The sequence below is a fragment of the Spea bombifrons genome, chromosome 6 (genome assembly GCF_027358695.1).
Source record: "Spea bombifrons isolate aSpeBom1 chromosome 6, aSpeBom1.2.pri, whole genome shotgun sequence".
Taxonomy (NCBI): Eukaryota; Metazoa; Chordata; class Amphibia; order Anura; family Pelobatidae; genus Spea; species Spea bombifrons.
Window position 1 is genome coordinate 48900987 of NC_071092.1, and position 27865 is coordinate 48928851.

The following is a 27865-nucleotide window of genomic DNA, read 5'->3' on the forward strand; positions in this document are numbered from 1 at the left end:
GGACCCAATTTAACCTTTTCACTCCCAAAAGGGTGCCGATTGCATTCGAGGGAATACTTCTTTCCCCGCTCTGTTAATTTTCTGGATTCTCAGGTTAAGTTGGTCACATGACCGGCGGCAAATGAGCCAGAACGACCAGGATTTCCATAAAAATTTAGAACAGACCGATAAATGGATGCAGACTCTGGAGTAGCGGAAACGGCACCCGTACCGGGAATCCCGTGTTTTGATACAATAAATAGATAATTTTTTTTAGAATCCCAATCAAGGTTTGTTTTGCGGTGAGTGTTTAACGGGGCTGGATTTTTTTTTATTGTCGCCCCGAAGCCGCTCAGCCCTGCTGGAGATGAAATCCGTCAGAAGTTTCTGTAATTATCAAAATTCGTATTTATTGTCGATCGGCAAAAATGATTCATGCAATTTACAGAAGCAGAAAGCAGCGGTTACCGCGGATACGCAGCGTCGCATGGCTTATACGCAGAGCAGCGCAGGCGGAGAAAGGCGCTAACGAGTAACTGCCACGTAATTAACAGAAAAACGGGTTTTTAGAACCAAGACAGAACATTCTCTATCTCCTTGTGCTTACGGGTTACGGGTCAGAACCCGGGTTATTCCAACGTGTCGGGGATCCGGGGGCAGAAGAGATATCGAATAATAATAAAAACACATTGCGTCTCCCGGACGTGCGGATATAAAACGGGGCGGAAGGGCTGGCGAAGGAGGCGCTTCCCATCAGTATTTCAAGAATGTGCTTGGAAAGAAAGAATGCCGCATAATCGCACCAAACGTCCCTCTGAAGAGGCGCTTCGGGCAGGCCATGCGCTTAGAAGGTCTGTGCAGCATTACAGTACCGACTATAAAAGGGTTAAAAGATTTAGTGGAACCTTTTCAGTTTTCTTCGTGGTTTTTAAACATTTCATACAATAAACACCAGGGATTGGTCGCTGTGCTCCGCGGGTCATCCACAGGAGTGCAAGACTGCACGAAAAAACCCAACCGTTACCGGAGACGGTTCCCCCGATACCGGCCACATTTATTATCTCTACAAAAATATTACGCGGACGGGACGCTCATCACCCATTCCGGACACCCGCCGTTACGTACATCTACAGGGTCGAAATTCCTTCCAACGAGCACAAAACAGGTTCTCCTTCCCAAAAGGAGATGGATGGGGAAGACCGACCGCCAACAGAAGGGCAGCCGGTCAGAGGGCCAGGAATGGATTCCTCAGAACAAGGTCCCATTGGCTGGAAATGGCGTAGGGTCAGGAATGGATTCCTCAGCTCAAGGGCCCATTGGCTGGGAAGAGTGTCGTATGATCAGGAATGGATTCCTCAGGTCAGTCTCCTTGGCTGGGAAGGGTGGCGTATGATCAGGAATGGATTCATCAGACCAAGGTCCCATTGGCTGGGAAGGGTGGCGTATGATCAGGAATGGCTTCCTCAGCCCAAGGTCCCATTGGCTGCAGCAGTTATTCTGCCACCAAAACAGCTCCATCTTCTCACATTGTAAATAGTTACAGGGTGGCTGCGAAATAAAACAGTTCGGCGATAGTGTAGACAGGTGGTCTGAAATAAAACTCTCAGGTCATTCCCTGCTCGCTCAGAAAGCATAAATAAATCAGGTACAATCACAGCGGGGAGAGGCGGAGGCCTCGTAATCTCACAATGTACGGGAGGAATGATTCGAACAAAAAAAACAAGGGAGTCATCTCGAGTGCGTGATTAGATGTTCCGCGTCTCCATGTCGATCTTCTCCTCCGACTGAGAGCCGTCCGATTCTGAAATTGGGACACTTTGTCTCAGAGTGATCTCCGGGCCGCCGCCATAGATAGACTGGAGGAAGTTCCAGGTTTCCTCTGAAATCTGCCCAGAATCGGCACCTGCGGAGCACAGAGCAGGGAACGCCGTTACGGAGAGAGAACCAAAACAAAAGAACGTTTCTAGAGGGCCGGGGGGCCGCGGCCGGTCCCGCGATCAGCCAGGGCACGCCAAAAACGCATGGATAGTACTTGACTTAAAAGCCAGGACCCGCTGAAGGCAGCACCTGGAGACCCTTACCTTGCCTTAGGGAAATGTGACCACACTTGGTGACAGCGATTTTTGTGTTGTCGATTGCAGCAGGCGGATCTGAAAGAGACAGAACACGATGAGAGCGCGCAGGAGCACTGGAGAAGAAAGAACGGCCGACCTTCCAGGCAGAGAAACTTTAATTATTTGTTTAGAAAGGTAAAAAAGGTAAGAAACTACTTTTTAAGACCCTCATGAAGAAGACAACCAGAAAGCATATTTTGTTTTCGTTCAGAAATAGCCGATTTCACCTTTTGCCCTGCTCTGGTTTTTTATGGGTGTTTAGCGCTCTGCAGGTGAGTATCATACGGAAGGTGCAAACAAAAAAAAACATGCTTTAGGTCGGCCATTACATATAGACAGGGCGTTAACGTAACAATTCAAATGATTTAAAAGCCCAGGAGGTTTTTCTGCTGCAATGGCAACCAAGCATTTAAGTCCTATCTTTGCACTTAGCAACAGGCCAGAAGTAACCGTACTCACCGCAGTCCTTGCCTTTGACAAATCCTTCCCACTCCCGGAACCACTGCATGCTGATGCAGAAGATAACGGCCGGCGACTCCTCCTCCTGAAACGCTTTGTTTAGCTGTTGAAATAAAATTATTATTTCTCTTCTTAAAGAAACCTTAAAAATTGCAATTCCGGGGGGGGGGGTCAATGCATTAAAGAGCATATAATGGCTGGAGCGTCCCTTTAATAACACCCATAAGTGGTAACAGGGACATTAAACCCTTTAAAAACACTCTTAAAAAGTATGTTTGGAAAGGGTGAGCGATCTGCAGCCCCCAAAAAGATGTAAAAGGAGACGATAAAGAATAAAGCTTCAGAGTACAGGATTACTGAGAAAATACAACCGAAAACGTTGACTTTACAAAGAATCCGATTTCTCGATCGGCGTCAGTCTTTTACCCGGATGAACGTTTCCAGCTCCATTTTCCTTCTCTTTTCAATCTTTTCCTGTTCGGTTTGACACATATGACAGACGTAGAGATGATTGACAGCCGGCCCGCCTCCAAATCTACACAACGGAAAAAAACAAACAAACAAACAATGTATCAGAGATAAACGCGGCGTCTCCAGAACGGCATCTATATACAGATCTGCTTATTAACAGGTGATGGGAAGGCCAGATAGAGACCCCGGTGTATGCCAATAATAATAATAATAAAAGTCTGGGGTTTGGCTGCAGTACCCCTCTGAACGGACAGGGGGCGCACCTGCTATACAGATAATCCCAAATGTTCTGGGGAAGCATCACCACAAGGTCTTCTATTAATCCGGATTTACGAGGCGGGACACCTGCGGTTTAAAGAAAGATTTATTCAGTGTGACCAAAAAGATCCAGAAATAATGAATCCGTGTAAAAGAAGCCAATTTAGAGGTGTTAAAAAAGCTTTATCTTACTGAGAGGGTGGTAAGGAAGTGGAACAGCCTCCCAGCAGAAGTGGTAGAGGGTAATACAGTGAGGGTATTAAACATGCATGGGATAGACATACGGCTCCTGAATCTAAGACGAGACCAACGGCTGATTAAGGTTTTATAGCAGGAAAAGTGGGCGACTAGACGGGGGCCGGATGGCTAGTTCCACTTTCAGTAATGAAGCGACGATTACTATGAAGGATAATTCTGGGTAAAGCCCTGCACTATCCTGCTGCTGTGTACTTTAAAGGCTCAGCACCGTACAGATTGTCCTCCTACTAGGGGACAGATGTGCTTTTAAATTATTTATCATGAAACCTGCCCTTTCTTTGCCTCCGGCTCGTCTCAATGTAAACCAAGGGGGGCCGGCAGCCTCTGTATCAGTAACAGAGCTCAGATCGATTATCCTTTATTGGATACTTTTAGGAAAACCCCAGAGGTCCACCCCACGTTCAGAGTTCCGCTCAGCACCTTATTTCCATTAACCACCGAGCTGCGGTTTCCTATAAAGCACAAAACGTCATCCAGCTACAGGGGTTAATACCCGCCCGTCGGCCACAGGGGGGTTAATACCCGCCCGTCGGCCACAGGGGGGTTAATACCCGCCCGTCAGCCACATGTTTTACCCCCATTGGCCCTGTGCCCGGCTCATACCATTCTGTAAAGGGAAGTTTGCTTTGACCGGATTGGCGTCCACAATATGAGTTACTAAACCAACTTTATACCAGCGGCCCGTCCGGCCCTGAACTCACCGCCGTGCGCACAGAGGAAGTCATTGTTGGTTATGGGACCGGGTTCTGCAAAGGTTTTAAACCGATTTAACCACTGGCGAGAAACGTAGAACTGCAGGAGGCTGCTCTCCATCATACTGAGGAGTCGGCAGACGCGGCGTCTTTCCTTCTGCGCCTCCTCGTTGGCCTTCCTGCCACACGCAGAGAAAAAAATATCATTTTATTACATTGGGGGTTTCAGATGATTCACATCAGAAACTCATTTTCCCTAAAAAGTCATTGCTGAGCGTTGGCAGCAGTCTGGGCGAGAGACCCGGTCGCTGCGCGTCGGGGCAAAGTCTGCGCCCCGGTAATTAAATGACCCCCCCAGTCAGGAAGATGTTACTTTCCATACATGCAACAGTCTGTGGTGCCAAACCCCGCAGCTTACCTATAGAAAAGCACGTAGGCCTCGGCATTCTGTACCACGGACTCCGGCACCTCGGTGACGCTTTGGTCATCAAACTCATACCAAAGGTTATTCAAGTTATTCCGGCAGTAGGCTATGTAATGGCCGCCTGCGGAGAGACGCGAAGCCAGCGTTATACACAGAGTGCGTTTCAAGAAATCCTCGGAGATTAAAAACATCCAAGCACATGCGCAAAACATTAAAGCCGATCTCCCACCGAGACGTTTTTTCCTTTTATCAGTTTTTTTTTTCAGAAATATTCCGCATTTTTCTTTTTTTTACCCCAGTTGCAGTTTTTGCCCCATAATATAAAGTTTTCAGGCAACTGCATATCAGCCATTTGTATGATTCTCGCTCTGTTTTCCTATCCCCGATCTACTAAACCCCCCCCCCGACTCCTTATCATACTGCCTGTGGGGAGCAATAGAATGGCTCAGTCTTATTAACACAGTCGGACTCTCTGACTAATGAAAGTCTATGGAGGAACGGACTTCATTAGCATTGCCATAAAGCGTCAGCTCGGTGTGGGTTTTGAGCCAAAATATCACATGACTGACAGTGATGGCGGCTCCAGATAAAGGGGCATTACTTTCAGCCAGGAGGACCTGGGGCGGGTACTTACTGCTGGCGGTCCCGTGGTGACAGATCACCGACAGGAGGTCGTAGTTTATGATCTGGGCAGGGCTGTCTTTAGCAAGGAATGGCTGAAGATCTAAACCCTCCAGCGGGAAGGACACGTGGGTCCCAATCTTTGTAGAAAACATGAGCTCGTGTCTGAAGCGCTTCAGATGGATGCACAATATCTGCCGGAGAAATTGGAAAAATCGTCACTTCAAACGAGCGAGTGAAATGTATAAAAAAAGACAGATACACAGATACCCGGCGTGAGAACAAGAAATAAAAGACAGCCGCCAAAGCATTTCATGCAACTCCCCTCTTTTTCCCACGATCCCTCAGTGCAGGCGGTATCAGAATCCTCCCGTCAGCCCGAGCAGGAAGTTGGAAGCCGCTTCCTGTTCTCTCCCCGCGTTGTTTTAGCGGACGGCGCACGAGGCTCTAGCGCTAGAGATTGTTTCCAGCTGCGCAGGTCCCTCCGTAACGCTATTATCACAGATATCTCAGGGCTATTTATACCCTGTGACGGGGCAGCAAGATGGCGGCTCCCGCATTCAGCACAACGGGGATAATGAGGGGGGGGGTTATATTAACACTTAAAGGGAAAATAAAGACGTGCTGTACACAGGCGTAATCATTTCGATTAAGGGGTAAGCGAGTTATCCAGCGTTTCCTACCTCTGGGAATTTCTGCACCTTACAGAACTTGACGCCGTTTCGTAACCTGAAGGAAAGATTAAATCTGTTAGCGGTTCCTGCAGAGGAGACTCGTAACCCCAGAGATAGAGAGACAATTTCTGGACTATTCCCTCACACTCATTCCACATCCCCCTCCACAGTGCCGTATTATATATAATATATATATATATATCCCCCCATCCCACCTGTCCCGCACCCGTCCGTCTAACCAAACCCCCGGTGGCGGCCTTTAAAGATATGAACTTACTTTTTGCACTTTTCGCAGCTGTACATGTTATCACCTATGGAAATAAATAATACAAATCACGTCCAATCCCTCCATTTTCCTTCTGTTTAGCGGCGACTGCGCAGGCATGACGGAGAAACGAAGCGCGTAGACAACACAAGCCGTTCACCCGAAATTAAAACCCAATTTCATTTATACAGTGATGTCATTGGTTTGGGTTTAGAGAATATTAATAAATTGTTCAAGCTCAACAAAGACGCCCAAGAGGCAGGAAATTCAGACCAATTCATAAAATTCTGTTCTTTTCTGTGAAAATGAGATGTTTTTTGACATTCCAGTTTTTGGAACTAAGCGGATTACCGGAAACCTCCGCCGGGGTCTTTCAACATTAGCCAAGGCCAATAAAAAAGACACAGCCGCCGTCAGCTCAACCAGCCAACGTCCGGCAGCACGAGGGACGCGGCAATTAGTAGACCGGCCCCCCTGGAGAAAACGCTTCAAACCGACTTTTATGAGCCGGTGATTACAAACTGAAAGAGGAACTGACCTTTAAGCTCATCCCTGGCAAAAAATGCAGCGAGGCAATCCTGCAGCGTCACAGTGGGACCCCAAAACCAGCTGGGGAGACACAAAAACAATCACACGCTGCAGGTTGTGTCCGGGGGTCCGGGCAGAACCCGCCGTGTAGGATTAGGAGCAAAGACCGGCGTGAAATTACCTTTTAAAATACTCCAGGAAGAAGGCGATCCATCCTTGGGGGGCATACGCCTCTCCGCAGGAACCCGCCTTCATCATGGACGTCTGGTGACTCGCCGAGTGTAGTTTAGCCAGATCCTCCTTGCCAGGGATGGGCAGAGACAGATCCTGGAAGGTTTCCAGTGTTACAGAAATCTGGTGCCGGGAAGAAGAAGAAATCCAATTTAAAATAAATCCCTTTTTAACCAGTCAGCCCCCCACCCCCGGAACAGAATGATCAGCGAGAAGCCACGCATGGAAGGAGCGATGCATTTAATGCGCTTCTTCTCTGTTAAGCTGTTTAGTTGGCTGCGCTGCTGGGGGGGGGGACTTACTCTGTCGCACGTCAGGCATTGCACCGAGCTCATTATCGTGCCATCAAAAATGTCCGATATCACGCTCCGATACTTCTTCTGCTTTTTTCTTTTCGGAGGACACATTGGGACTAAACAAAAGAGAAAAAAATATTTCAACGCGATAAGCAAATAAAACAGATATTCTCCCCGCCGGGGGTTAGATAAGCAAATTATCTACTGGGTGAAATCGAAAGATACTCGTGAGACAGAAGTCGCTGTGGTTATTACTGAACCTAGCGCTCCGAGCCGCCCCTTAAACCGCCGAAGCGTATTGCTGGTCACCGCCACGCGCTTACAGAGAATCGACAAGCACCTTTTCTGTGACCCAGCCACGTGGCGGTGGTCTTCGGAGGGCTGCTGGAAATAAGCGTTTCCGAGTTTTCATTTAGTAGCGGCGTTTGTGAAGAGGACAGATCGCTCATGTTCACTTCTGTGGCGTAGTCTGTAAAATAAAAAACAGGGAGGTATGGGGGGAAAAAAGGGTCAGAAGTGGAATAGCAGCAAAGATCGGTGGTATAGCTTCCCAGCAGAGGTGGTAGAGGCCAACACAAAGAGGGAATTTAAGCTTGGTTGGGATAGGCATACGGCGCTGATTAAGGGTTGAGTCTTTACAGAAGGAAACATCGTTTCTATGCCTATGGTTAAAACAAAAACAACCTATGCTGTTATTAAACCAGACAGCTGCCTGAGTATTCTGGGAGTTGTTTAAATAGGGCAGCTAATTGTATAACCTGTTCTGAAGGAAGATTAGTGCATCACGGCCCCAGATTGCAGATAAATTAGATTTATTTACTTTGCAACAATTTGTAAATCAGGCACCTTTGCTTATTTTTAGCTCTCACTGGACTCGCGCATGCGCTACGCAGACATGTAATCACCTGCTATCCGGCTCTGTATCTGCACCTTCACGGTTCCGTGCGAGGACGCGTCGTTTTCCTCTGCCGAGTTCTCGATGTTTTTCTCCACGTCCGGCAGGCAGCGGCCGTGGTTCAGGTTGTTGGAGAACTGCTTGTGCCGGGATTTTGGGGGGTCCGGATCCTTCTGCTCCTCCTGGATGAGCATGGTGGACTCCGTGAGCTCCTCGGCCAGTTTGCGGCTCTCGCTCTCCGCGTTATCGCTGGTGGAGCCGGATTCACAGGACTGGAAATCGTTATCGGATTGGTTTTTATCTTCCTCCACGTTGTCGTCCACAATCCCAAGCTGGTTATCCTCCTCGGTCTCGACTACTTGCTCCTTGAGCTCTTCATGTAAAACATCCATCAAGCAACGCAAAAATTCCTGGGCATCCTAAGAAAAAAAAAATATGAAGATAATAAATTCCAAAACCAACCACTTCTTGACAAAACTACAGAAACCCGGCTAAAATCTACATTCAGAACCCAGTCCCACGCGTCTCACGCGAAATCCCGTCTCGAACTAAACCGCCAACGACACGAAATACAGAAACCTGGCCGAGTCCCAACAACCCGCTTCTGCCCCAGATGGCTTACCTGCTGAGAGTAGCCTCGGAAAGTGGGATTCACGGACTTTATCCCCTGGAAGAGGTTGGTGGGCATTACCGACCCCGGCCTGAGAAAACACGAAGGAGAAAACGTCATTTTCATACTTATTCTCAAAAAATAAAAAATCACAAGATGAAAAAAAAATAAACGTGGGTATTCTGTACCTGCATTAAGGGGTTAAATGATGTTTAAAAATACTAATGAAACTAATGAAAATAAAAATAAACCAATATTATTATTCTTTAGAAATTGACGTAAAACACGAGTTATGACAGAAATTTTCTCGTTTTAATAGGCAGAATAAATCGACGCGCTCCATACCTGTTCTTATGCCAGATTTCGGTCATCAGTTTCTGGTAACTCTTACACAGCGCCGGCTTTTTATCCGTTCGCACCAAACCGCCACAATCCAGGAAGAAATGTGTAAGCGGAGGACTGTGAAGAAGAAACGCACAACGCGAGCACCGCAAGAGATTAGCGCAAACCAAAAGATTCGATGGCGGTCACTCCAGGCATAATAATAACGACAAGTCAGCGAGCCGGCCCTGAGACGTTCCCCAGATTAACTATACATTATACAGGGTCCAGCTGACCAATTAAACTATGATATACGGGGTTCACCAACTTAAATATACATTATACAGGGCTAGGGTAAAGCCTGTCACTCGCCGTTCGCTTACCAATTGGACAGGGCTTGCAGGGCGGCGTTCATGTAACAGGTATTGCCGATGTTTTTTAAACCAGTCAGACCTGTAAAAAAAAAAACAGCAAACTGTGAATGAGAAACTCCTGTTCAGAAATATTAAAGCTGCTGTTCCACTCACCGTGCCTAGGAAATAAACCCCAGCGCATCGGACGTTTAATTCTTTCCGCTGATGGTTTTAATTACTTTTTTTTTAAAAAACACGTTTTATGAAGCTTTGCGTCCCGTGGCAAGTGTTGCCAGCAGAAATGTGACCGAGGAAAAAAATATTTTTGGAAAGGGTTCAGAAACCAACAGGACAGGACAGCGCTGAAACGTCAATTAATGCACATGTATTACATGTGTGATATCTGCACAAGCTCTCATAGACTTTGCACATACGTGTGTCGTGTACCAAGCTTTACATGTTAGCAGATCGCTCTTCACCTCTTGTCTTCAGCTCATCCTCCTCCTCCAGCTCAACGTCCAGGTTTTCAGACACGACGGGGGCCGGGACCTTTAATGTCAGGTTGGATGTCATTTTGGAATCCTTTTTTTGTTATAAATGAAAATATAAAAGAAATCTTGTTTTAGAACCCAACTCTTGTCACTGATTTTTTTTCTTAAATTAACACAAATCTGGAACACGAGTGGAATGTTATCAGAACAAACAGTACTTTATTTACTAAACTTTTCTTCTCTGCACTGCATTTACACAAACATTTTTAAAGGTGCTGTCCCTTGAGTGTCCACAGAGCCCAGGAGGGCCGTTACACACGGATTGTAAGCATATTGCTGGAGGGTACAAGCTGCGGATAAACAACATGGCAGACAACGTTTTGTGATGAGACCCCCGCAGCCGGCTGGGCATCTGAAGGGCGTCCAAAGGCAAATTCACATCACCCGCCAGACAGTTTCATCACTCGATTTGTTAAGAGATGGCGTGACTTTGTTCGATCGTCATCCATGTCGGATTATAACATAAAACAGATATTAGGAGAATTACCGCCCGACCCCGAATATTCCCCGAATCCCGGGTGCCGCCGGGGGGCTTTACCTGCGGGTTGCTGTCCTGAGGCTTTGCTGTGGACTGGTGGGCGCTCAGCTTCCGTTCTAGAAACACCTCCTTGCTGCACGTGTAGCACCAGACACGCAGCGTGGTGAGGTTCACCGTGAGGCAGTGCTTGTGATCCTGCAAAACACGTTACATGCGTGTGACTGAGAGCAGTCAAAGAAGTGGTAATACAGTGAGGGGATAATTTTTTTTTTTTTTATTACCAAACACCTAAATACCGCGGGTCCTACACTCTCCTCCGTGCCTCAGAAAGCCATTGGGATTGTTATCAGAACAACGGATCAATAACCCCTCATATCACCCGATCTCAACGTCCATTCATATAAAATCCTAACACTACGAATACGCGAGAGGTTACTCCGCTCCTCCACTCTTACTCTACCAGCTGAATTCATTGTTCCAACTACCTGTTCGTATCACAAATTCATGTTCAGGGAAATCATCTGGAATCTCTGCCTGTTCACTGACCTGAAAAGCCGGATTCCTGGGTTTTGGTTAACGATAGTAAAACTATAACTATAACGCTCTGTATTTAATCTATGGCCAGACCTAACGAACAGCCAGCAAGAGCCCTAGAGCACTAGAACAATACCACCCCGGAGTAACCGGCTAAACGGGCATTTTTAGGATGCTGCCCAATTAACGCTTATTTTTGTGGAAATTCATAGAACGCGTCTTTCTCCTTTTCACGGAAGGCTTTAGCGGAGACTCCATAAGGTGAGAGAAGCCGTCAGACGGACACCGACCTGAGAGTGGGTAGTGCTGTGATCCGCGTGAGACTCTCCGCAGCCAACGTAAGAACATCCATTCTGCAACGAGACGCGGGATTAGAGAGTTTCCCCCATCGGCACGGCGGCCACAGCCTCGGGGAACGGCAGCAAAACGCTACTTACTTCCAAACAAGCCCAGAGGTTCGGTCCCTTCACTCCGCAGTCCTGACAGGAGCCCTGCACGTGCGAGAGAAGACACGGCCGTTACTAACAGCGAGACTCATCACTAAACCGAGCGCCACGCGGCGGCCGCAGATAGAAAAAATATTAATATTCAAAATATTAATATTTAAAGTTTAATGTCCACCGGAATCACAACCCAGAAGCAGCAAGAAGCGTGGCGGGGGAGGGGGGATCTCGCTGACGCTAACAATTAGAGCGCATAATGCAACATATTCAACTAAAATTCCACCTGCTGTCCGCTATGTATCACTCTGCACTAAAAGGGTTAATAGCTGTAAGCGTGGCTATCAAGCAGGCACTGTCAGGGTTAATATAGCGGTGTTTTTAGCATTTTACGTCACAAACGACAAAAAATGGCAATAAAGCGCGGCTTACGTTAGATTTCTGGATAAGCTCGTCTTTGGTCACTTCTCCCACGGACTCTAGATGGCTGCAGTCACACGCCAAGGAGGACATCTTAAAATCGGCGGCTTCCGGTCTTCTCCGTGGTCCCGGCAGATGTTGTCTACGAGGAACAGGGGAAACTCTGTGACAGGGGACTGCGGCCTGGCGAGCCTGACCCTCGCGTTACACAAATCCCAATAAATACTGCAGATCATAGATCGCCGAACAGACCTGGAGTTATACGGAGAACATCCTCACGATGGCACCAAACCGCATCAGACCCCCGCGGGGACCCCCTTAAACATTATTTGGGGTTCATACAGGTAATGACAGATTTGATGAGTATCTGATATGTTATACAAGGTCAACTCAGCCCCTGCCACACAAGAAGCTCATTGGGATCGGCCCAGAATAACGCACAGTTTAGGCGATAAGGCTCTTAGCCCGTAACACAGGAGAAAGTCTTTATTCGAATTGCCTGATGGGGCAATAAACGTTTACGCAGCGAGTGAGAAAAAGCCGCCGGCGCGTGAGAAGAATTCCCCGCGGCTTCCAACAAGCAGACGGATTACAGAGATTCAGGAAACCTCATTCGACCCCAAACTCGCAGCGATAATCAGGCAGTAACACAAAGGGTTAACAGACCCAATCAATATATCAGAATGTTTGGGGGGTTTCTCTGTTCATCACGGCCGGATATCGTGGTCTTGCTCAATAAAGACATCCAAGATGTTCGTTTTTTACACTGAAAATTCCTGTGATTTATGTCAATTTTATTAAAAATAATTTATGTAAAATATCGGCTGCAAAATGTAAAGAAATAAAATTAATAAAGATCCTCGTTGGGCTTCATCGCTCGTGGAGTTATAACGCGCAGAAAGACAAGAATCTCCGCGTCACAGAAAAGGGGATTTCTGCGAATAGTACCAGAATTCACAATAATTACAAATAAATGGATTGATAAACTATAAACAGTGCCCCCCCCACCCCACAACAGGTAGTGCGATCAGGTCACTTTCCCGTCATTGCTTCCAGGATCCAATCAGCGGTAAGAGATGTTGAACCATCGAGGAGAAGGGCAGCTGCTGCAGGAGGGCTGCAGATTCTGCGTCAGCCAAGTGCTTTACTTTTACATTTTCTTTAATTTTTGCAGAACGAATATTAAAGCATCCACAGTTAGCGCTTCTTGCTACAGGGGGGCCGTCTGCCATACCAAACTGTCCCTTCAACTATCCGCCACCCCGGCCCTCTCACCAGTCCCGCTCCCCGCCACCCCTTTCGCCAGTCCCGCTGCCCGCCACGCCGGCGCATTATACGACACGCAGCTAATGTTGAGGCTTTTAATTGCATCGGTCTCGTATGGTTAACAACAGCATCTGAAGAAGAGACCTTTGAGCTGTCAAAAGCTCATAACTTTACATCTCCTTCTATGTTGGCCCAAAAAACAATCAACTTCAACCAAAACTCTCTCTCGGGGTAATACGGCACTTTGTCGCCAGCCCCCGACATATAGCTCGGCCCCCCGTAACGTGCTACTGGTAACGCCATAATAAAGATAAATAAGAGGAATAAGTGACCGATAACAACGCAGCGCTTTAATTATAACTTGGTTACGTCCCTCCCGGCTGTGCAGCTAAACGCGGAGTCCCACGGGGGCCGGAGACGGATGATGAAACAACAACGCAACGTCTGCCAATAAAAACAGACCGGCAGGCGGTCTCCCTGCATCAACTACTGCAGCTTAAACTACCCCGCGAGAGGGTAAATATCACCTCATATATCATATCCCATCAGGTTTAGCCACAGAAAAACACCACAATTTCAAGGAGCATCTTCAGTTTCTATGGCAACAACCAATCAGTGCTCACTTTTGCGTCACATGACAACTAAGCCAAAATTCAGGCCATAGTTTGCTGTCCGCCGGTGGCCGCCCCGGGGTCTCCTCATTCAGGGACATCAGTAAGATTTTCCGCAGCCGCCACGGAGGGTCTAAAGCAACCGAAGTGTAAGAAACCGGGTGGTTTTGGCTGAACGGCGGTGAACCTGCGCTGATCAGAACCAAATCCAACCCCCGGAAAAACAGAGGCTCCGACACCTCACAGCTCGGTGCAACCGGCCGGGTGGCGGCAACGTCTCCAAACAATGGCCACAGAACCCGGCCGTGTGTTTCACATCAGTGCCGAGCTCGGTACATGTACTCGGCGGCGTCCCCGACCCCACCGGTGCGCGCGCACGGCCCCCGGTGCCGGGTCACACGGTTGGGATCTGCCACTGTCAGTCTGTGCGCGGTGTATACGCGGCCCCCGGTGTCTCCGGCCTCCCCAATGCACTCCTACTTACCCGTACCGGGCCCTCAGCTCTTCTCCGTTGGCTCACCGGGCCCGTCCGCTCTCCGCTGCTGGCTCCCCGGGCCCCGTCGCCGCAGGAAGGACACGCAGCTTCCACTTTCACTGGGTCCGACTGCAGCCACTTCCGCTTCCGGTGAATCAGCCGCCTGGTGGCTGCCTGAGGTACTGCGCCCATTGAGCAGAAGGGGGATGCGGCCGAGCTGTCAATACGTAATGAATCGATAATCGGTTAATATGAAGGCCGGAGAGGAGACGGGGCTCCGGTGACAGGTGACGCCTCTAACCGGTACAGCATGGAGCAAGCGGTAGAGTCTGAGACCTCAGAAGCTTCTTCTTCAGATGGAAGATAGAGCTCACGGTACCTGTGATTAAGGGCTAGGGTGGGGGCAGCCATAGTGTTCAGGGGCAGTTGGGCTACCATGACCGGGGGCAGAGTGTATCACAGCCCAGTTAACCCCCCCCCCCCCATTATCCACCTGAGCAGAAGCAGGTAAGAGACAGACTGACAGTGTGATGCCCGCTGTGTGATGCACCAGGTTTGGCCTGCAGGGTGTCTCGGTTGCTGGGGGGGGGTTATGGAGGGCAGGGTGGCAATTGCCCCCTTGGCTTCTGTGATTGAAACATTTTGGGTCTTTCTATGTCTAAAGCCTTTCCGTGTTCTTGCAATTCCACATGAATCCACCGGGGTGCGCAGCGTAACAGCATTGAAACCCTCACCAGATCCTTTCTGCGCTTCTCTTATTTCCCTTTTATTCATCTCCCTTGTGTGGATATGTTTTGGTCAGGACTGGTAAGTGCACGTTGAGCCTCTTTATTATCGGGCGTCTTGGACAGATTTGCCCCCCCTGGGCTGAATGCTGCTGGCCCCCACTGCTCACAAACAGCCCGGTGATGCCCCGTTGGTTATTAGAGTTTTAATATTTTAATGTTAACCTACTTCTGAAGGGGGAGATTATGCGAAGTACTGAGATCTGGCACCAATTTGGGGGCATTTAATTATTACTCTAGACCTTGCCGGGGCAGACGTGTATTAAAGGGACGGTACACCCTGAGGAAAGTCTGCCTGGACACTCTCAGCTGCCCCATCTGCCCCACCGGGGGTATATAAACATCTGACAATAATAATAACTTTGTATTCCTTTATATAGCACCGCCGTAATCCGCAGCGCTGTACAATGTAACGAGAAATGTTTGGGGCTCCTCCCCTCACCCAAAAAGTTACCCCAGGTGTCCGTTTACCGTCCGTTTAACACTTTCTTGCCCCTGATCGTGTTCCCCGCAGTGACATCCCGGGGAGGGGGCGCGTGGGATGGAGGCGACACTGGGGGGCATCCGGCTTGAGATGCAAAACCCGTTCCAGATGGCGGCCCTGCGCGAAACTTTCTACAATTCCGTTGCTCAGGTAAGAGTGGGGCGACTTAATAGATTGTAAGCTCCCAAGGGCAGGGCGCTTCTGTATCATTATGTCTCGCTTTGCGTTAACGCTTGAAGCAACCAATCAGTGGCAAGAAAGTGTTTCTATTGAAATCAGCGCATGTATGTGGGGGAGGGGCTAGTTAAAGTGCAGGTATACATGTAGCGAGCGTTTAGCGTGATGGCAGCCGAATCATTGCCACAGCAGAAGCTCATTACAGTCAGTAGGGCATTTCTTTACCCCCCTGTTAATCTATTTGCAGCTCTGTGCGGACATCCCCTCCCCTGGGGGGTGTAGCTGCAATGTGGGAGAAGGGTTGGCTGTGTGTAGGGGTGGGGCTAATGTCAATTAGACTTGAAAGGGGTGGGGATTGGGCAGGACATGGGAGGAGAGTGGGAGGAACTAGTTAATGTCTTTCTAGTGTTCTTTGTCATTAGTTCCCCATCTGGGGTGCGCACCCCCCCCCACCCCCCGGCGGCTCAGCGTAACCCCACACTGTGTCCCGCAGCTAAAGTCTTCCCCGAGCCTGAAGAAGATGGTCGCCATCACGGCCCTCGGCGCAGTGTCTCTTATCTTCCTCGCCCGCCACTTTAAACGAAGACGAGGAAAGAAGAAAAGTAAAGGCCCCCCTGCGTGGGAACCGGGCCGCTTGCTTCTGGAAAGCACCAAAAAGGCGGCTTCGGAAAAAGGTGGGTTCGGAGCGAGTCGGGGAACGACGAGACCTCAACCTATCGCCGATAGATAAATTCAGCTTGTAACCCTTTGTGTGCCGCAGACTATCCTGCATCGCCGAGACATGAAGGTTTCGTGACCGGAATGTGCTTTATTGAATCCCCGTTATTAACGTGCGGCGTGTCATCTGTTTTCAGGCTCCAGCTGTTCCGGAAGCCGGCAGAACCTGGCGCTCTCCCTGAGCTCCGCGAAAGGCTCCCATTTCCGCACCAACGGAGAGCTGTGCGCTAAATACTCCGGCTCCGCGCAGAGCTTGGCATCGGTAAGTACGTCTGCAAAAAGGACGGGACATAATGCTGACGGATTGGTGGAGAAATAGAAGCGAATGAGAGCGCGGCAGAGCCTGTGCGGCGGATCTGAGCTCTCGATAAAAGACGAGGCCTTTTTTTGGGGGGGAAAAACACCTTTTCTTAGAATCGAGCAAATACGGTAATTACATGTAATGAGAGCTGCTAGGCGTGACTCGATCACCGGTAGCGGTAAAACAGCCTGACCCGACCCCGCTGTACATACGTGTGCGTGTGACATCTGTACATTGACTCATACATGCCGTTACCTGTAGGTGCGAAGCATGAACTCGTGTCCCAGCTGCGCATGCACGAACGCCGCTTCCTGGGATAAAGCAGACGAGGAGGACTGGAAGCTCGGGAATATCCCGGTCACCACCCCGGAGAATCTCTACCTGATGGGTGAGGGCACGGCCGCCACAACGGGAGTTGTTATTATTATTTATACACTGTTCAGTGTCTCGTACAGCGCGCAGGGTGGCAAATCCTGAAGACGATAAAAAAAAATGATCTATTTTTTCTTTGGACTTGATTGGCTGATTGATTTATTGCCGTAGTTACAAGCGAGAGATTCTGGAAGTTTTTTATTCAGGTGTGATTAGTACCCCGTGGCGTACCTGGCCCCCCGGCTCTAGTGACAGACAGGGGGCTGCAGTGTGTGGCCGGCGGCTCGATACCCCTGACCACGAGATATGTGAGCTTAAAAACTTCATTAGGCGGCCACTGGCCTTAAAGTGCCAGGTCACCGCGTCATCGGCAGCCATAGATCCTTCTCTTGTCTGGAATTATGGCTGATTCTGACTTTTTAAAGCCCAATATGTGCTGATACAGGAAAGGTTAATTATAAAGTATGTTTGTGGTGTCCAGCAATCCTGCCTTAACTGAGAGGGTGGTAGTTAAGTGGAGCAGCCTCCCAGCAGAAGTGGTAGAGGGTAATACAGTGAGGGGATTAAACATGCATGGGATAGACATACGGCTCCTGAATCTAAGACAAGACCAACGACTGATTAAGGTTTGAGTCTTTACAGCAAGAGAAACGGGCGACTAGACGGGGGCCGGATGGGGCCGATCTGCCGGCGGGTTCTGGGTGCAGCACTTTACAGGAGGGTTACCTTTCAGACAGTTTCGAGCCGTAAACGTTCATCCTGCGACACGGAGAAATAGTGAAGTTTATTGCTTGTTGTTAATGTCGCTCTCGTCCCCGGAAGGCATGGATCTGTTCGAGGAGGCGCTACGCCGGTGGGAGCAGGCGCTGACGTTTAGAAGCAGGCAGGCGGAAGACGAAGGAGGCTGCGGGTCGATCAAACTGGGAGCAGGAGATGCCATAGCCGAGGAAAACATGGAGGTAACGAGGGCTTCGGATTAGTTCTGCATAGGGGAGCGACGTTTAGTGATTACCGCTCCCTGGGTGGCAGATCCCTGCGATGACCTCCTATCCAGAAACATTCTGAGCTTCTGGAAAAGCGGGGCACAAACACTGGGACTGGCCAAACTAAACAGGGGCTCATGGGAGGTATCCTTTCAGAGGAGGCTGAACGTTCACAGGATTCGGAGACTCGGATGTTTGAGCCCCAAAAGCTCACCCACTCCACGGCGGTCTTGTCACGGTTTTGAGGTGGGGGGCCAGGGATAAATGCCCTGTTGGGGGTTATTCATAAAAAAGTAAACCCAGTGCAAAGTTTGTGGTCTATTAACATAGCAACCAAAAGAATGGTCAAATCATTGGGAATATTGCACTGGTTGCTGTGGTGACAAGGCCACTTTCCAGACTTATTTGGTGTGATTTTGGTGCAGTTTCAGAATTTTGTTACTTTATTCCTCCCCAGGATGTGATCAGCGCAGAATTCATCCACAAGCTGGAGGCCCTGCTGCAGAGAGCCTATCGGCTGCAGGAGGAATTCGAGGCCACCCTTGGGGCATCCGATTCTGCGTCTATGGCTAATGACATCGGTGAGCACCGGCCCCCTGCATGTCGGGATAACTTGCCCTGCGACACAAGTGTCTGGTACACGAGCGGCCCCCTTCACTCTATATTGGCACACAGTCAGACCTGGAGCCGCCGTTGCTGTCGGTCATGTGATATTTTGGGTGACTTTCCCGGCTCAAACCCCACACTGAGCTGATGCTTTATGGCGATGCTAATGAAGTCCGTTCCTCCATAGACTTCTATTAGTCAGAGAGTCCACCTTAGCGATTCAGACCAAGCCATTCTATTGTTCCCCACAGGCAGTATGGTAAGGAGTCGGGGGGGTTAGTAGATCGGGGGTCAGATAACAACTGGGGTAAAAAAGAAACCCCAGAATAAAAAGGTTTCTGTAAACAAACTGATGCGAGCGATGAACACATTTGGTGGGAGATCGTAGGCCGGGGAGGCAGTCATTGCATTTCCAGATGTGTTCACGGGGTGACAGCTGATGCCACATGCTCGGCCCCTCTCTCCTATTAATAGCCCCGGACCCCCGCTGTGGGCAGTTCTGCACCTGTTTCTGTGCTACGGACTCCCAGGTGCACGAACCGCCCTGATTTCAAATTTAATAACAGAGTCCGTTCTCCGCTTTGCAAAGAGGGCAAAAAAATGTCTTTAATGCATTTTCACAGTCGGGGGCAGCGTGTAAGTTACCCCCACACCCGACGCTGAGCTGCCATCACTGCTGCATACAGTTCCAACCTATCCTGTAGGGCTGTACACCGGTTAATGTATGATAATGGTGTACATGCAGCAGGACTTGTCTCTGGAGCTTACGATCTAGAAAGGAGGAGGGTAACTGCTGGTAGCGGGAGCGCGATTTAAGAGACCCCTGTGGGGAATAGACAGGTGCTGAGTGCTGAGTCAGCTGTTAAGCTCTTAAATAGTCATTTTAAACCCTCTGCTGGTCTCCAGAGCCGTGAAATATCCCCCCTAAACCCCTGGTGTACGCAGCGGGTATTCTTTGCCCGTCATTCTGCTTCTCGCTGGGTACTTGTAATTACCCTGGCTTCTATGATTGGTTACTTTTGTGTCACATGACAATTCAGCATTCCCTGGAAAAATTATGAATGGGGCAGAGGTTTATTTGATGGGGAGGGTTTGGGGCAGAGGTTTATTTGATGGGGAGGGTTTGGGGCGTTGGGCAGGACTGGGAATGGTGTTAAAAGTGTTAGGTTCAGCAGAGCAGGTGGAACTGCAGCTTTAATATGGAGCCGGGATCGGGGTTAAACCCAGGCAGAGAAAGCAGAGCCGCAGATCATCGCGTAACCCAAACACCTCTCTTAACGCTCACAAGTATATTTTAGGCTAAATCTCTGGCCCCTTCTCGGCCCACCTGCCCCCGTAACTCAGATATAAACGCGGCCGGCGCTGCTCAGCGTTACGATACTCGGTCCTGATAGAGGCGACGTCGGATCGTCAGCTTTGGAGGTTTGTGTGAGGTGACGCCATGTTTATTCCTGGCGTCCGGGGGCTATTTATAGCGAATCGCGTTCTTTTCCGGACGCTCCGCTCTCGAGCCGCGGGAACTTTCACTTCCAGTAATCAGAAAGCTGCGTGATGGCCGAGTATCTGCCCGTTGTACAGCGCTGCGGAATATGATGGCGATATATAACACAATCATTATAATAACACATTGTACAGCGCTGCGGAATATGATGGCGATATATATAAAACAATAAACCATAATCTCACACTGTGGCAACCAGCCTGCAGTGTTCATTAACACCATACCTGCCAACAGTCCCAGTGTTTGAGGGACAGTCTTGATTCTCAGGCATGCTCCTGAATAGCTGCCCCACTTTTGCAGGTGGTGGGGATCATGGGCCGGCCCGGGGGTCTGTGTCCTTTAAACGCGGCGCATACACACGCACGCACCTACACACGTCACACGCACACACTTATACACACGTCGCATGCACACACACATATTTTAATGAATACTCCGATGTAATGCTTCTCGACGAGCCGTCCCCTCTCTGCCGCCGTCGCCCGATCCCGACTCTGAACGATTTTATTTTGCAGATAAAGAAACCGATGTAACGGCGACGGAGAGCGGCGAGTATCTCGGAGCGAGAGACACCCTCAGCGTGGCATCCACAGACTCCTTTGTGTCGGCTGCCGAGGTACTGATTGGGGCGCGGGAGACACGGGGGGGCACGACTGGCGGGGTCCTCGTTATCTCTCAGACGGGATCTGTTATTCAGCCAATCGCTGCAGGTTCAAAGGGACCAACCAGCGGCTGCAAAGGAATACGATTAACCGTTTCAAGTGACCAGGGATCGTGGCTTCTAATTACAGAGAAAAGGCAAACTGACCAGGGCTGGGTTATGAGCTTATAATGGGGGGGGGGGGCTCCACGGCGGCAGAATGTAAAGCCACGTATGGACCGCACGCCCGGAACGCGACCTCCTCTTCCCTCCTGCCTCCGTGTTATGGATTCCTCGGAATCTGGAAGGAATGCATCGACTTTTGCCGGAGAATGTAACAGCCTGACGTTCCTAAAATATCTGCTTCACTCGCCTTGGAAGCAGATGCCTTAATATCTAGAGAACGGTCTGCAGGATAAAAGGGAGCAGGAGAGAAGAGAGAGAGCGAAGGGATGAGAGAAAAAAGAGAGAGCGAAGGGATGAGAGAAAAAAGAGAGAGCGAAGGGATTAGAGAAAAAAGAGAGAGCGAAGGGATGGGAGAGAAGAGAGAGAGCGAAGGGATGAGAGAGAAGAGACAGAGCGAAGGGATGGGAGAGAAGAGAGAGAGCGAAGGGATGGGAGAGAAGAGAGAGAGCGAAGGGATGGGAGAGAAGAGAGAGAGCGAAGGGATGGGAGAGAAGAGAGAGCGAAGGGATGAGAGAAAAAAGAGAGAGCGAAGGGATTAGAGAAAAAAGAGAGAGCGAAGGGATGGGAGAGAAGAGAGAGAGCGAAGGGATGAGAGAAAAAAGAGAGAGCGAAGGGATGGGAGAGAAGAGAGAGAGAGCGAAGGGATGGGAGAGAAGAGAGAGAGAGCGAAGGGATGAGAGAAAAAAGAGAGAGCGAAGGGATGGGAGAGAAGAGAGAGGGGTTTTAAACATGCATGGGATAGACATACGGCTCCTGAATCTAATACGAGATCAACGACTGATTAAGGTTTAAGTCTAGCTGGCCCTTGGGGGCCGGATAGGGCCGATCCGCCGGCAGGTTTCTAATGGGATATAAGTCGTGTTGATTGTCGCCCCGGGAGGTGTTGGTTGTGGTCTTTTTATTCTGGGCCGGCTGGGTTTCTTGTTCTGCCAGGAGACTAAAATCCTAGAAAACAAAAAGATCCGGAGGAAACGGGGTTAAAGGTCAATATTTTTGGCATTCCTGCGTTTCTGTGCGTTTCCGGTGCAGTCGTTCCGTTTGCGGAGCTCTATTATATATTATACGGTAATAAAGATTCCCAGGGTCCCCGTTAGCCCCAGGAGCATGCAATCAAATCACTCCGGGAACGTCCTTTCCAGAAGCAGCTTCTTCTTTAACCCACCGGCTTGGGACTCGGTTTTAACCCCCGGTACACGCTGGGCGGGTAATACATCGGAAAACACGCGACCTTTACTGCCCTGTCGCGTCCAAACATCGGATGTTTACACGCCGCTTTATTTCGTGGAAAGTCAGCCAAGAGTCAGCAGACGTAACGCTGAATCCCGTATAGCGGGGTCCGACGTCACATCCACTCCGATATACCCCTTAACAAATATCCCCCTTTACTGGGTCACATTAACCCCTTTCAGGCCGCAGTATTCCTGATTTCACAGATATTTGAAATTATGTCCCACAATCCATAGTTAGCGCTATAACTTTTTTTTTTTTAATGGGCCATGCTTGCTAAGTGCAGCTTTAATTACAGCAGACCCCTGACACCCCCAGGAATCACCCGTTAATGGTTTAACTCTTTGCAAGCCGTGTATTTCTGATGGTGAAACGCGTCGTCTCTTTGGCCTGATTGCAGCTGACGGAGAAGCGCGAGTCCCGGCCCCCGTGGAGTCTCGATTCCCTGAGTCGGAGTCCCCTGTACGAGGAGGCCATGAGCTTGGCGGAAGAAGAACAAATCCACTGCAGGGCCCTCAGGTGAGGGGCCCGGGAATGCCGTCCGTTATCCTGAATCACCTTAGGGCAACGAGGCGTGGAGTTTAACCCCAAACAGTCCGCTGCAAACCACTTGTAATTCTCTCCTGTTACGTACGGTTCTAATAGATCGTCAGCTCACAGGGTCAGGGCCCTGGTGTCCCCTTCACCTTACACCCCGGCCGCGTGAAACTTGTGAGGTTGTGCAATTTGTGCGTCTAAGCGTGAGCAGCTTGTGTTACTCTGCGTGGCTTTTCGTGGACTGGTACTGCGCTGCGGTATATGATGGTGCTATCGTGTTAACTCTTTCAGGACAGAGATGTTGGAATGTCTCAGCGACACGGACTTTCTCGCTAAACTTCACTGCCTCCGCCAGGCGTTCCGGGTAAGCGGCCGCGCGGCCTGAATATTTCTACTTTTAAAGCTAAAGCGGCGCTTTTAATCTTCAGAAACCCGCAGCGTATTCTATCTTGTGGGCCTCGAAGACGACGTCGCGCAGAAAGACACATTTTCAGAGCATGAGGAGTAGTGGGTACATGGCAGGGACTTCCTATTTCTGGCTTCTGCAGTCATTCCCCAAATTATGAGTTTTTTTATGGTGTTAAAAATCACACTTTTCACCCGACTTATACGGAATAAATCAGGCTTTGGTTTTCATACATTTAAGGATACGTTGCAATCAAACCCTCAATGTACTTGGAGCCGTCGGTGCGGACAGACAGTGAAGCTGACGAGGAGGGGGGGGCCGTGGGGTGGCAGTCGGAGCCCCTCTCCCCTGCCGGGGAATTTCTGGTATTTTGATAGCGGGGTGGGGGGGGCTGGGGGTATTTGGGGCTATTAATAGACCCGTAGAGCGATTCCCTGTGTTTTGGGGACGTCTTTGTTTTGTTTTTTAGGTGATTATTTCGCAGGCAGAAAACAGGATTTTCCTCGCAGATTTAGGAAGAAAAGCTTTATCGGCTCTGATTGTCAAAGCCAGGAAGGTAAATGATTTCCCGCCTGCTGGGGTAACAGCGATTGGTGACCGACCGACAGATAAAAACCAAACCCTGTAACCCCTGTGTCCATCGGTCAGACGTGATATAATACGGACCGCGCCACGCGGTGACGGACAGACGTACAGACCGAGGATATCCATTAACCCCCGACGCACCCGTTCCAAAGCCCATTTCTCGACTTCCGTGTTATTAACTCGCTGTGGGCAAGAGACGCTAATGAATGTAAAGGGTTAATGAAATCACTAGGTGTATACATTGTATCCCGCATCGTCCCGTGTCCCGTGTTCCATGTCCCGTGTTCCGCTTCATGCTGCTACTTGACCGGATTTCCTTGGCAGAAGCCGAAGCGGTTTGAAGACGTCTACGACCAGATGATGCGTTATTTGGAGCGGCCCGAGGTGTGGACGGACGTAGAAGAGGAGCTCTGCGGACGAGGCGTAAGCGCTAATCATTGGGCATTGAAATGAGGAGACGCCGGGTATAGAGGGGGCTCGACTCATAAGCTTACAGTCTAGAGGAGCGGGGGTGGAGGAGGGGCGGCAGGTGAGTGAGGTGGAGGAAGATGCCCCTGACGGCTCGATGTTGGGGCGATTGATGTTCCGTCTTTATCTGTGAATAGATAGTGGGGGACTTGGGGGTTTTTGTGGTAAGGGGGACGCCAGCTCTGTACGTGGTGGGACGAGGGGGGGGACCTGATGCCCCCGACGTGTTCACGTGTTTAGACTGTCCAATCGTTGTATCTCCTAGATGGTGATAAGTGGAGCGTTTCTCGCAATCTCTGGCATTGGCCACAGAAAAAATTCTGCATTTATTTTATTTTTTTGGCCCAGAAATTTGTCGGGGGGAAAAAATTCTTATTTATATTTTATTTGCAGGTAAAAAATATCAACTTCTATGACATCGTCCTGGATTTCATTTTAATGGATTCTTTCGAAGATCTTGAAAACCCTCCTTTATCAATCCAGAATATCGTGAAAAACCGCTGGCTGAACAACTCTTTCAAGGAAACGGTGAGGATTTGCTATTTTTAGGTTTTGTACGGCTGGGGGTTAATTCCCAGTTTGTTCCAGTTTGGGACTGGGAGATAAGAGGCTGCCGGGGTCCGGCTGCTTTCACCTATCCTCAGTGAATCCGAAACGCCCAACGCCACCGATTACTAGCAGACCCGTTACCCGGACGACCGAATCATTGCCATGGGGGGCAAATAAAACTGCCTTTTGGCCCCAACCTGCAGATCGGACCCCTGCTTTCTTCTTTGCTGCGGAGGGAAGGACCTGTCCCGGTAACGCGCTATAGAAAGCGCGTCTTTGAATTCATGATTCTTTAATAACTTCTGATGTCGACAAATTGGGCTTTTATTTCCCCAAGAAATTTCTCCAAATCTTTAAAATGTATCCAGAATTGCTCTGATTTTTCCCACAATAAAGATGGCGGCCATCCTCAAGCTCTCTGTAAATACCTGATTTATGAATATAAAGACAATGATGTGATTCCGTGTTTTAAATAAATACTTATTTTTCACAAGTTATTATATGGGCCCCTCCCACCCCAGGGGCTCCACCCTCTTTCGGCAGCTTTTTTTCCGCATGCATTGTGCGCCCTCGGCCCCCTCCGGCCCCCTTGGTCGGATCCTCGGTCCCCAGCAAAAATTTAGACAGAAGCCGACAGATTAAATGCGTGATTTATTTCCTTGGACTGCAGCTTTAACTCCATATTTGGGCAAATTACCGCATCAGACTAAACTATTTTATGTTTGGCCCATCACAGAGTGAAAAAACACAACTTTTCCTAAATTCTTTTACATTCTGTTCAAAACAGTCTTTGTGGTTTAAGCATTTGGCAGAGAAAAGGGTTACGGATCAGAAGGGGTTTCCATTTGAAACGTTCACGGAACAAAACAGCAAAAAAAAGCATTTTGTCCTAAATTCAGAGTTTTTTTCCCAAATTTTCACCAGATTGCCCTTTTTAGTTAATAATGATGTTGTGATTGACATCTCCGCAGTGGTGCTGTATTAGGGGTCGCTAAAGATTTCTGAGGGTCCGGACTACGAGGTTTAATGGCCGGCAGAGACAGCGGAGACAGAAGTGCTCGGCACCGGATTTAATTATCAGATATTCTGATTATATATATAATAATTATGTAAATAACCGTAAAACCCTCAGACAGCCGGGGTGATGCCCCCCCCCCGCCGGTTCCGATGATGCCCCACGGGTTCTGATGATGCCCCCCGGGTTCCGATGATGCCCCTGGGCCGCGGGTTCTGATGATGCCCCCCGGGTTCTGATGATGCCCCCCGGGTTCTGATGATGCCCCCCGGGTTCTGATGATGCCCCCCGGGCCGCGGGTTCTGATGATGCCCCCCGGGCCGCGGGTTCTGATGATGCCCCCCGGGCCGCGGGTTCTGATATGCATAAAGATGTCTGACGTTTGTCTCTTCCGCTCAGGCTGTGGCTTCCAGCTGCTACTCGGTGCTGAAGCAGAAGAGGCAGCTGATGAAGGTGGGTAACCGGTGGGTAACCGGGGCGCCCGGCCGAAGAAATCATGCCCGTTTCTGTTTTGTTATTTCCGGTACCGGACGAGTAAAATCAGCCGTGGCCCTTTAAGGCATGTGGCCACACAGTACGCTTATACACTGTGCCCCCCTGCCCGCCCGGGACACTCAGGCACCGGGTCTCCTCTATTAAACTGCTTTCTTTAATACAGACGTTTTTTCCTCCCCAGCGACCCGATGGATTCTTCGCTGGGTTCTACGCCGTGTGTGAGCAGATCTGTCCGGTTCTGGTCTGGGGTTTTCTGGGTCCAAAGAATTCATTTCACGATCTCTGCTGTTTTTACCGGGTAAGTTGTGTTTTGTGTGCCGCTGACCGCTCCGCGGAACTCTAGCGGGGTCTCCGTCTGCTTTCTTTGCTTTTATTTCATTCACGCTTTTTTCTCACTTTTTTTCTAGGATCAACTTCTTTGCTTCCTGAAGGATATCTTTGACTTTGAGAAAGTCCGCTACTCGAGCGTCGAATGTTTGTCGGGTGACATCATGGCGCGCCTGCATCATCGCACAGAGCTGCTGGCCGTTTATTTGGGATCTGATTCGGCAAAATCTGCGTCAATCAAATCCCGGGAATCCCAACAGCCTGACGGGAGACCGGAGTGAAGCACGGCTCAGGGGCAATTCCACCGAGAGAAGAGAGGCCGGTCGGTGTCCGATATCCCATCGTATCCCACCGTTACCGAGGATAATGCCCCGGGGGGGGGGCAGGTACACAGCGTCGATCTACTTCCACTCAACCCCAGCCCCCGGCCTCTGTTTCCACCTACTTTCTTTGCCCCCGGCCTCTGCTCCATCTTCCCGCTCTTTGCCCCCGGCCTCTGCTCCATCTTCCTGCCGGATTACCCTGCGACCCGGCGCCGGCTGCATTACTCTGTAACGCACCAAGGTCTCTTGCCGCGTTATGCAATAAAATGCCCCCCAACGCAATAAAATTCCCCCCGACGCGGTCCTGCACGACTGTTACCCACTTTAATAAACGGGTCATTTTGTTTTATTAGTTTTTTCATTACAAGTTATCGGGGGTCTCGGCGGTCCTGTGTGATGTCATGGGAGGGGGTCGCAGGTCACACCGTGGGGCAGTAATATGTAAACTGTGCGCCGGCGAGTACACGCGTTATTAGTGCAAGCGTCCTCACGTGGGCCGGAATCAGGACATATCAATGTTCTGTGTCATCGTCACGGATCGAAATAGAAACCAACGGCAAACACTATGACATCAGCGGGTATTTTTATGGCTACAGATTGGATACAATGTTTTAACCCTTAAATATTATATTATAAATCATAAGGAAATATTATCGTCTCGTGAACCACGACTGATAACTCGCCTCGTGTTTTAATTTGCCCCAAAGCTTCACCGACTTCCAACAGCGGCCCCCGGAATCCGAAGAGACAATAAAATCACAAACGCTGTCACTTAAATAGAATTATTTCCAAACGTAACGTCTTCATGAAACATTCTCACAAAATAATATTAAAGAATATTTCCGTCTGCAGGAATTAGTGAAATGTTTTGGCTTCTGAATTAGTTTGGGATTTTTTTTAGAATATTGTGAATAATTTGTGAAAAACATGAATAATATGTATTTTTCTCTGCGCGTC

At 49.4% G+C, this 27865-nt stretch overlaps 2 protein-coding genes across 3 annotated transcripts; one reads left to right on the plus strand and one right to left on the minus strand.

Moving 5' to 3' along the window:
* Positions 1 to 1481: 1481 nt before the first annotated feature.
* Positions 1482 to 14354, minus strand: USP33 (ubiquitin specific peptidase 33). Its single transcript, XM_053469283.1, has 24 exons — positions 14234 to 14354; positions 11885 to 12014; positions 11450 to 11503; positions 11303 to 11365; positions 10539 to 10673; positions 9929 to 10031; positions 9480 to 9549; positions 9121 to 9234; positions 8788 to 8866; positions 8176 to 8584; positions 7611 to 7739; positions 7277 to 7386; positions 6925 to 7097; positions 6754 to 6824; positions 6228 to 6261; positions 5960 to 6005; positions 5290 to 5470; positions 4650 to 4776; positions 4241 to 4410; positions 3287 to 3368; positions 2979 to 3087; positions 2553 to 2655; positions 2061 to 2129; positions 1482 to 1882 (listed from the first exon to the last, which is right to left on the minus strand). Exons 2-24 carry the CDS (start codon positions 11963 to 11965, stop codon positions 1725 to 1727), a joined length of 2670 nt encoding a protein of 889 aa, XP_053325258.1. The 5' UTR covers positions 11966 to 12014; positions 14234 to 14354; the 3' UTR covers positions 1482 to 1724.
* A 73-nt stretch (positions 14355 to 14427) lies between these two features.
* Positions 14428 to 26917, plus strand: MIGA1 (mitoguardin 1). 2 transcript variants are annotated; one of them, XM_053469284.1, is made up of 16 exons: positions 14428 to 14599; positions 15524 to 15643; positions 16164 to 16344; positions 16525 to 16649; positions 16950 to 17076; positions 17883 to 18019; positions 18501 to 18624; positions 20666 to 20766; positions 22604 to 22722; positions 23032 to 23104; positions 23616 to 23702; positions 24056 to 24154; positions 24593 to 24727; positions 26163 to 26216; positions 26440 to 26556; positions 26666 to 26917. In XM_053469284.1, the coding sequence occupies exons 2-16, from the start codon at positions 15551 to 15553 to the stop codon at positions 26864 to 26866; spliced, it is 1773 nt and encodes a 590-aa protein (XP_053325259.1). In that variant the 5' UTR covers positions 14428 to 14599; positions 15524 to 15550; the 3' UTR covers positions 26867 to 26917. The 2 variants fall into 2 exon arrangements, with proteins under 2 accessions (XP_053325259.1, XP_053325260.1); XM_053469285.1 differs by having other exon boundaries at positions 22613 to 22722.
* The last annotated feature ends 948 nt before the right edge of the window (positions 26918 to 27865 follow it).

Bases quoted from the DNA above. Each gene is read 5' to 3' on its own strand.
- USP33 (XM_053469283.1), bottom strand. From the start codon at position 11,965: ATGTCCTCCTTGGCGTGTGACTGCAGCCATCTAGAGTCCGTGGGAGAA. The intron at 9,550-9,928 runs GTGAAGAGCGAT...TTTTTTTTACAG, and splicing joins GGATGAGCTGAAGACAAGAG to GTCTGACTGGTTTAAAAAAC. The intron at 6,006-6,227 runs GTAAGTTCATAT...TCTTTCCTTCAG, and splicing joins AGCTGCGAAAAGTGCAAAAA to GTTACGAAACGGCGTCAAGT.
- MIGA1 (XM_053469284.1), top strand. From the start codon at position 15,551: ATGGAGGCGACACTGGGGGGCATCCGGCTTGAGATGCAAAACCCGTTC. The intron at 24,728-26,162 runs GTGAGGATTTGC...TCTTCCGCTCAG, and splicing joins ACAACTCTTTCAAGGAAACG to GCTGTGGCTTCCAGCTGCTA. The intron at 26,557-26,665 runs GTAAGTTGTGTT...CTTTTTTTCTAG, and splicing joins ATCTCTGCTGTTTTTACCGG to GATCAACTTCTTTGCTTCCT.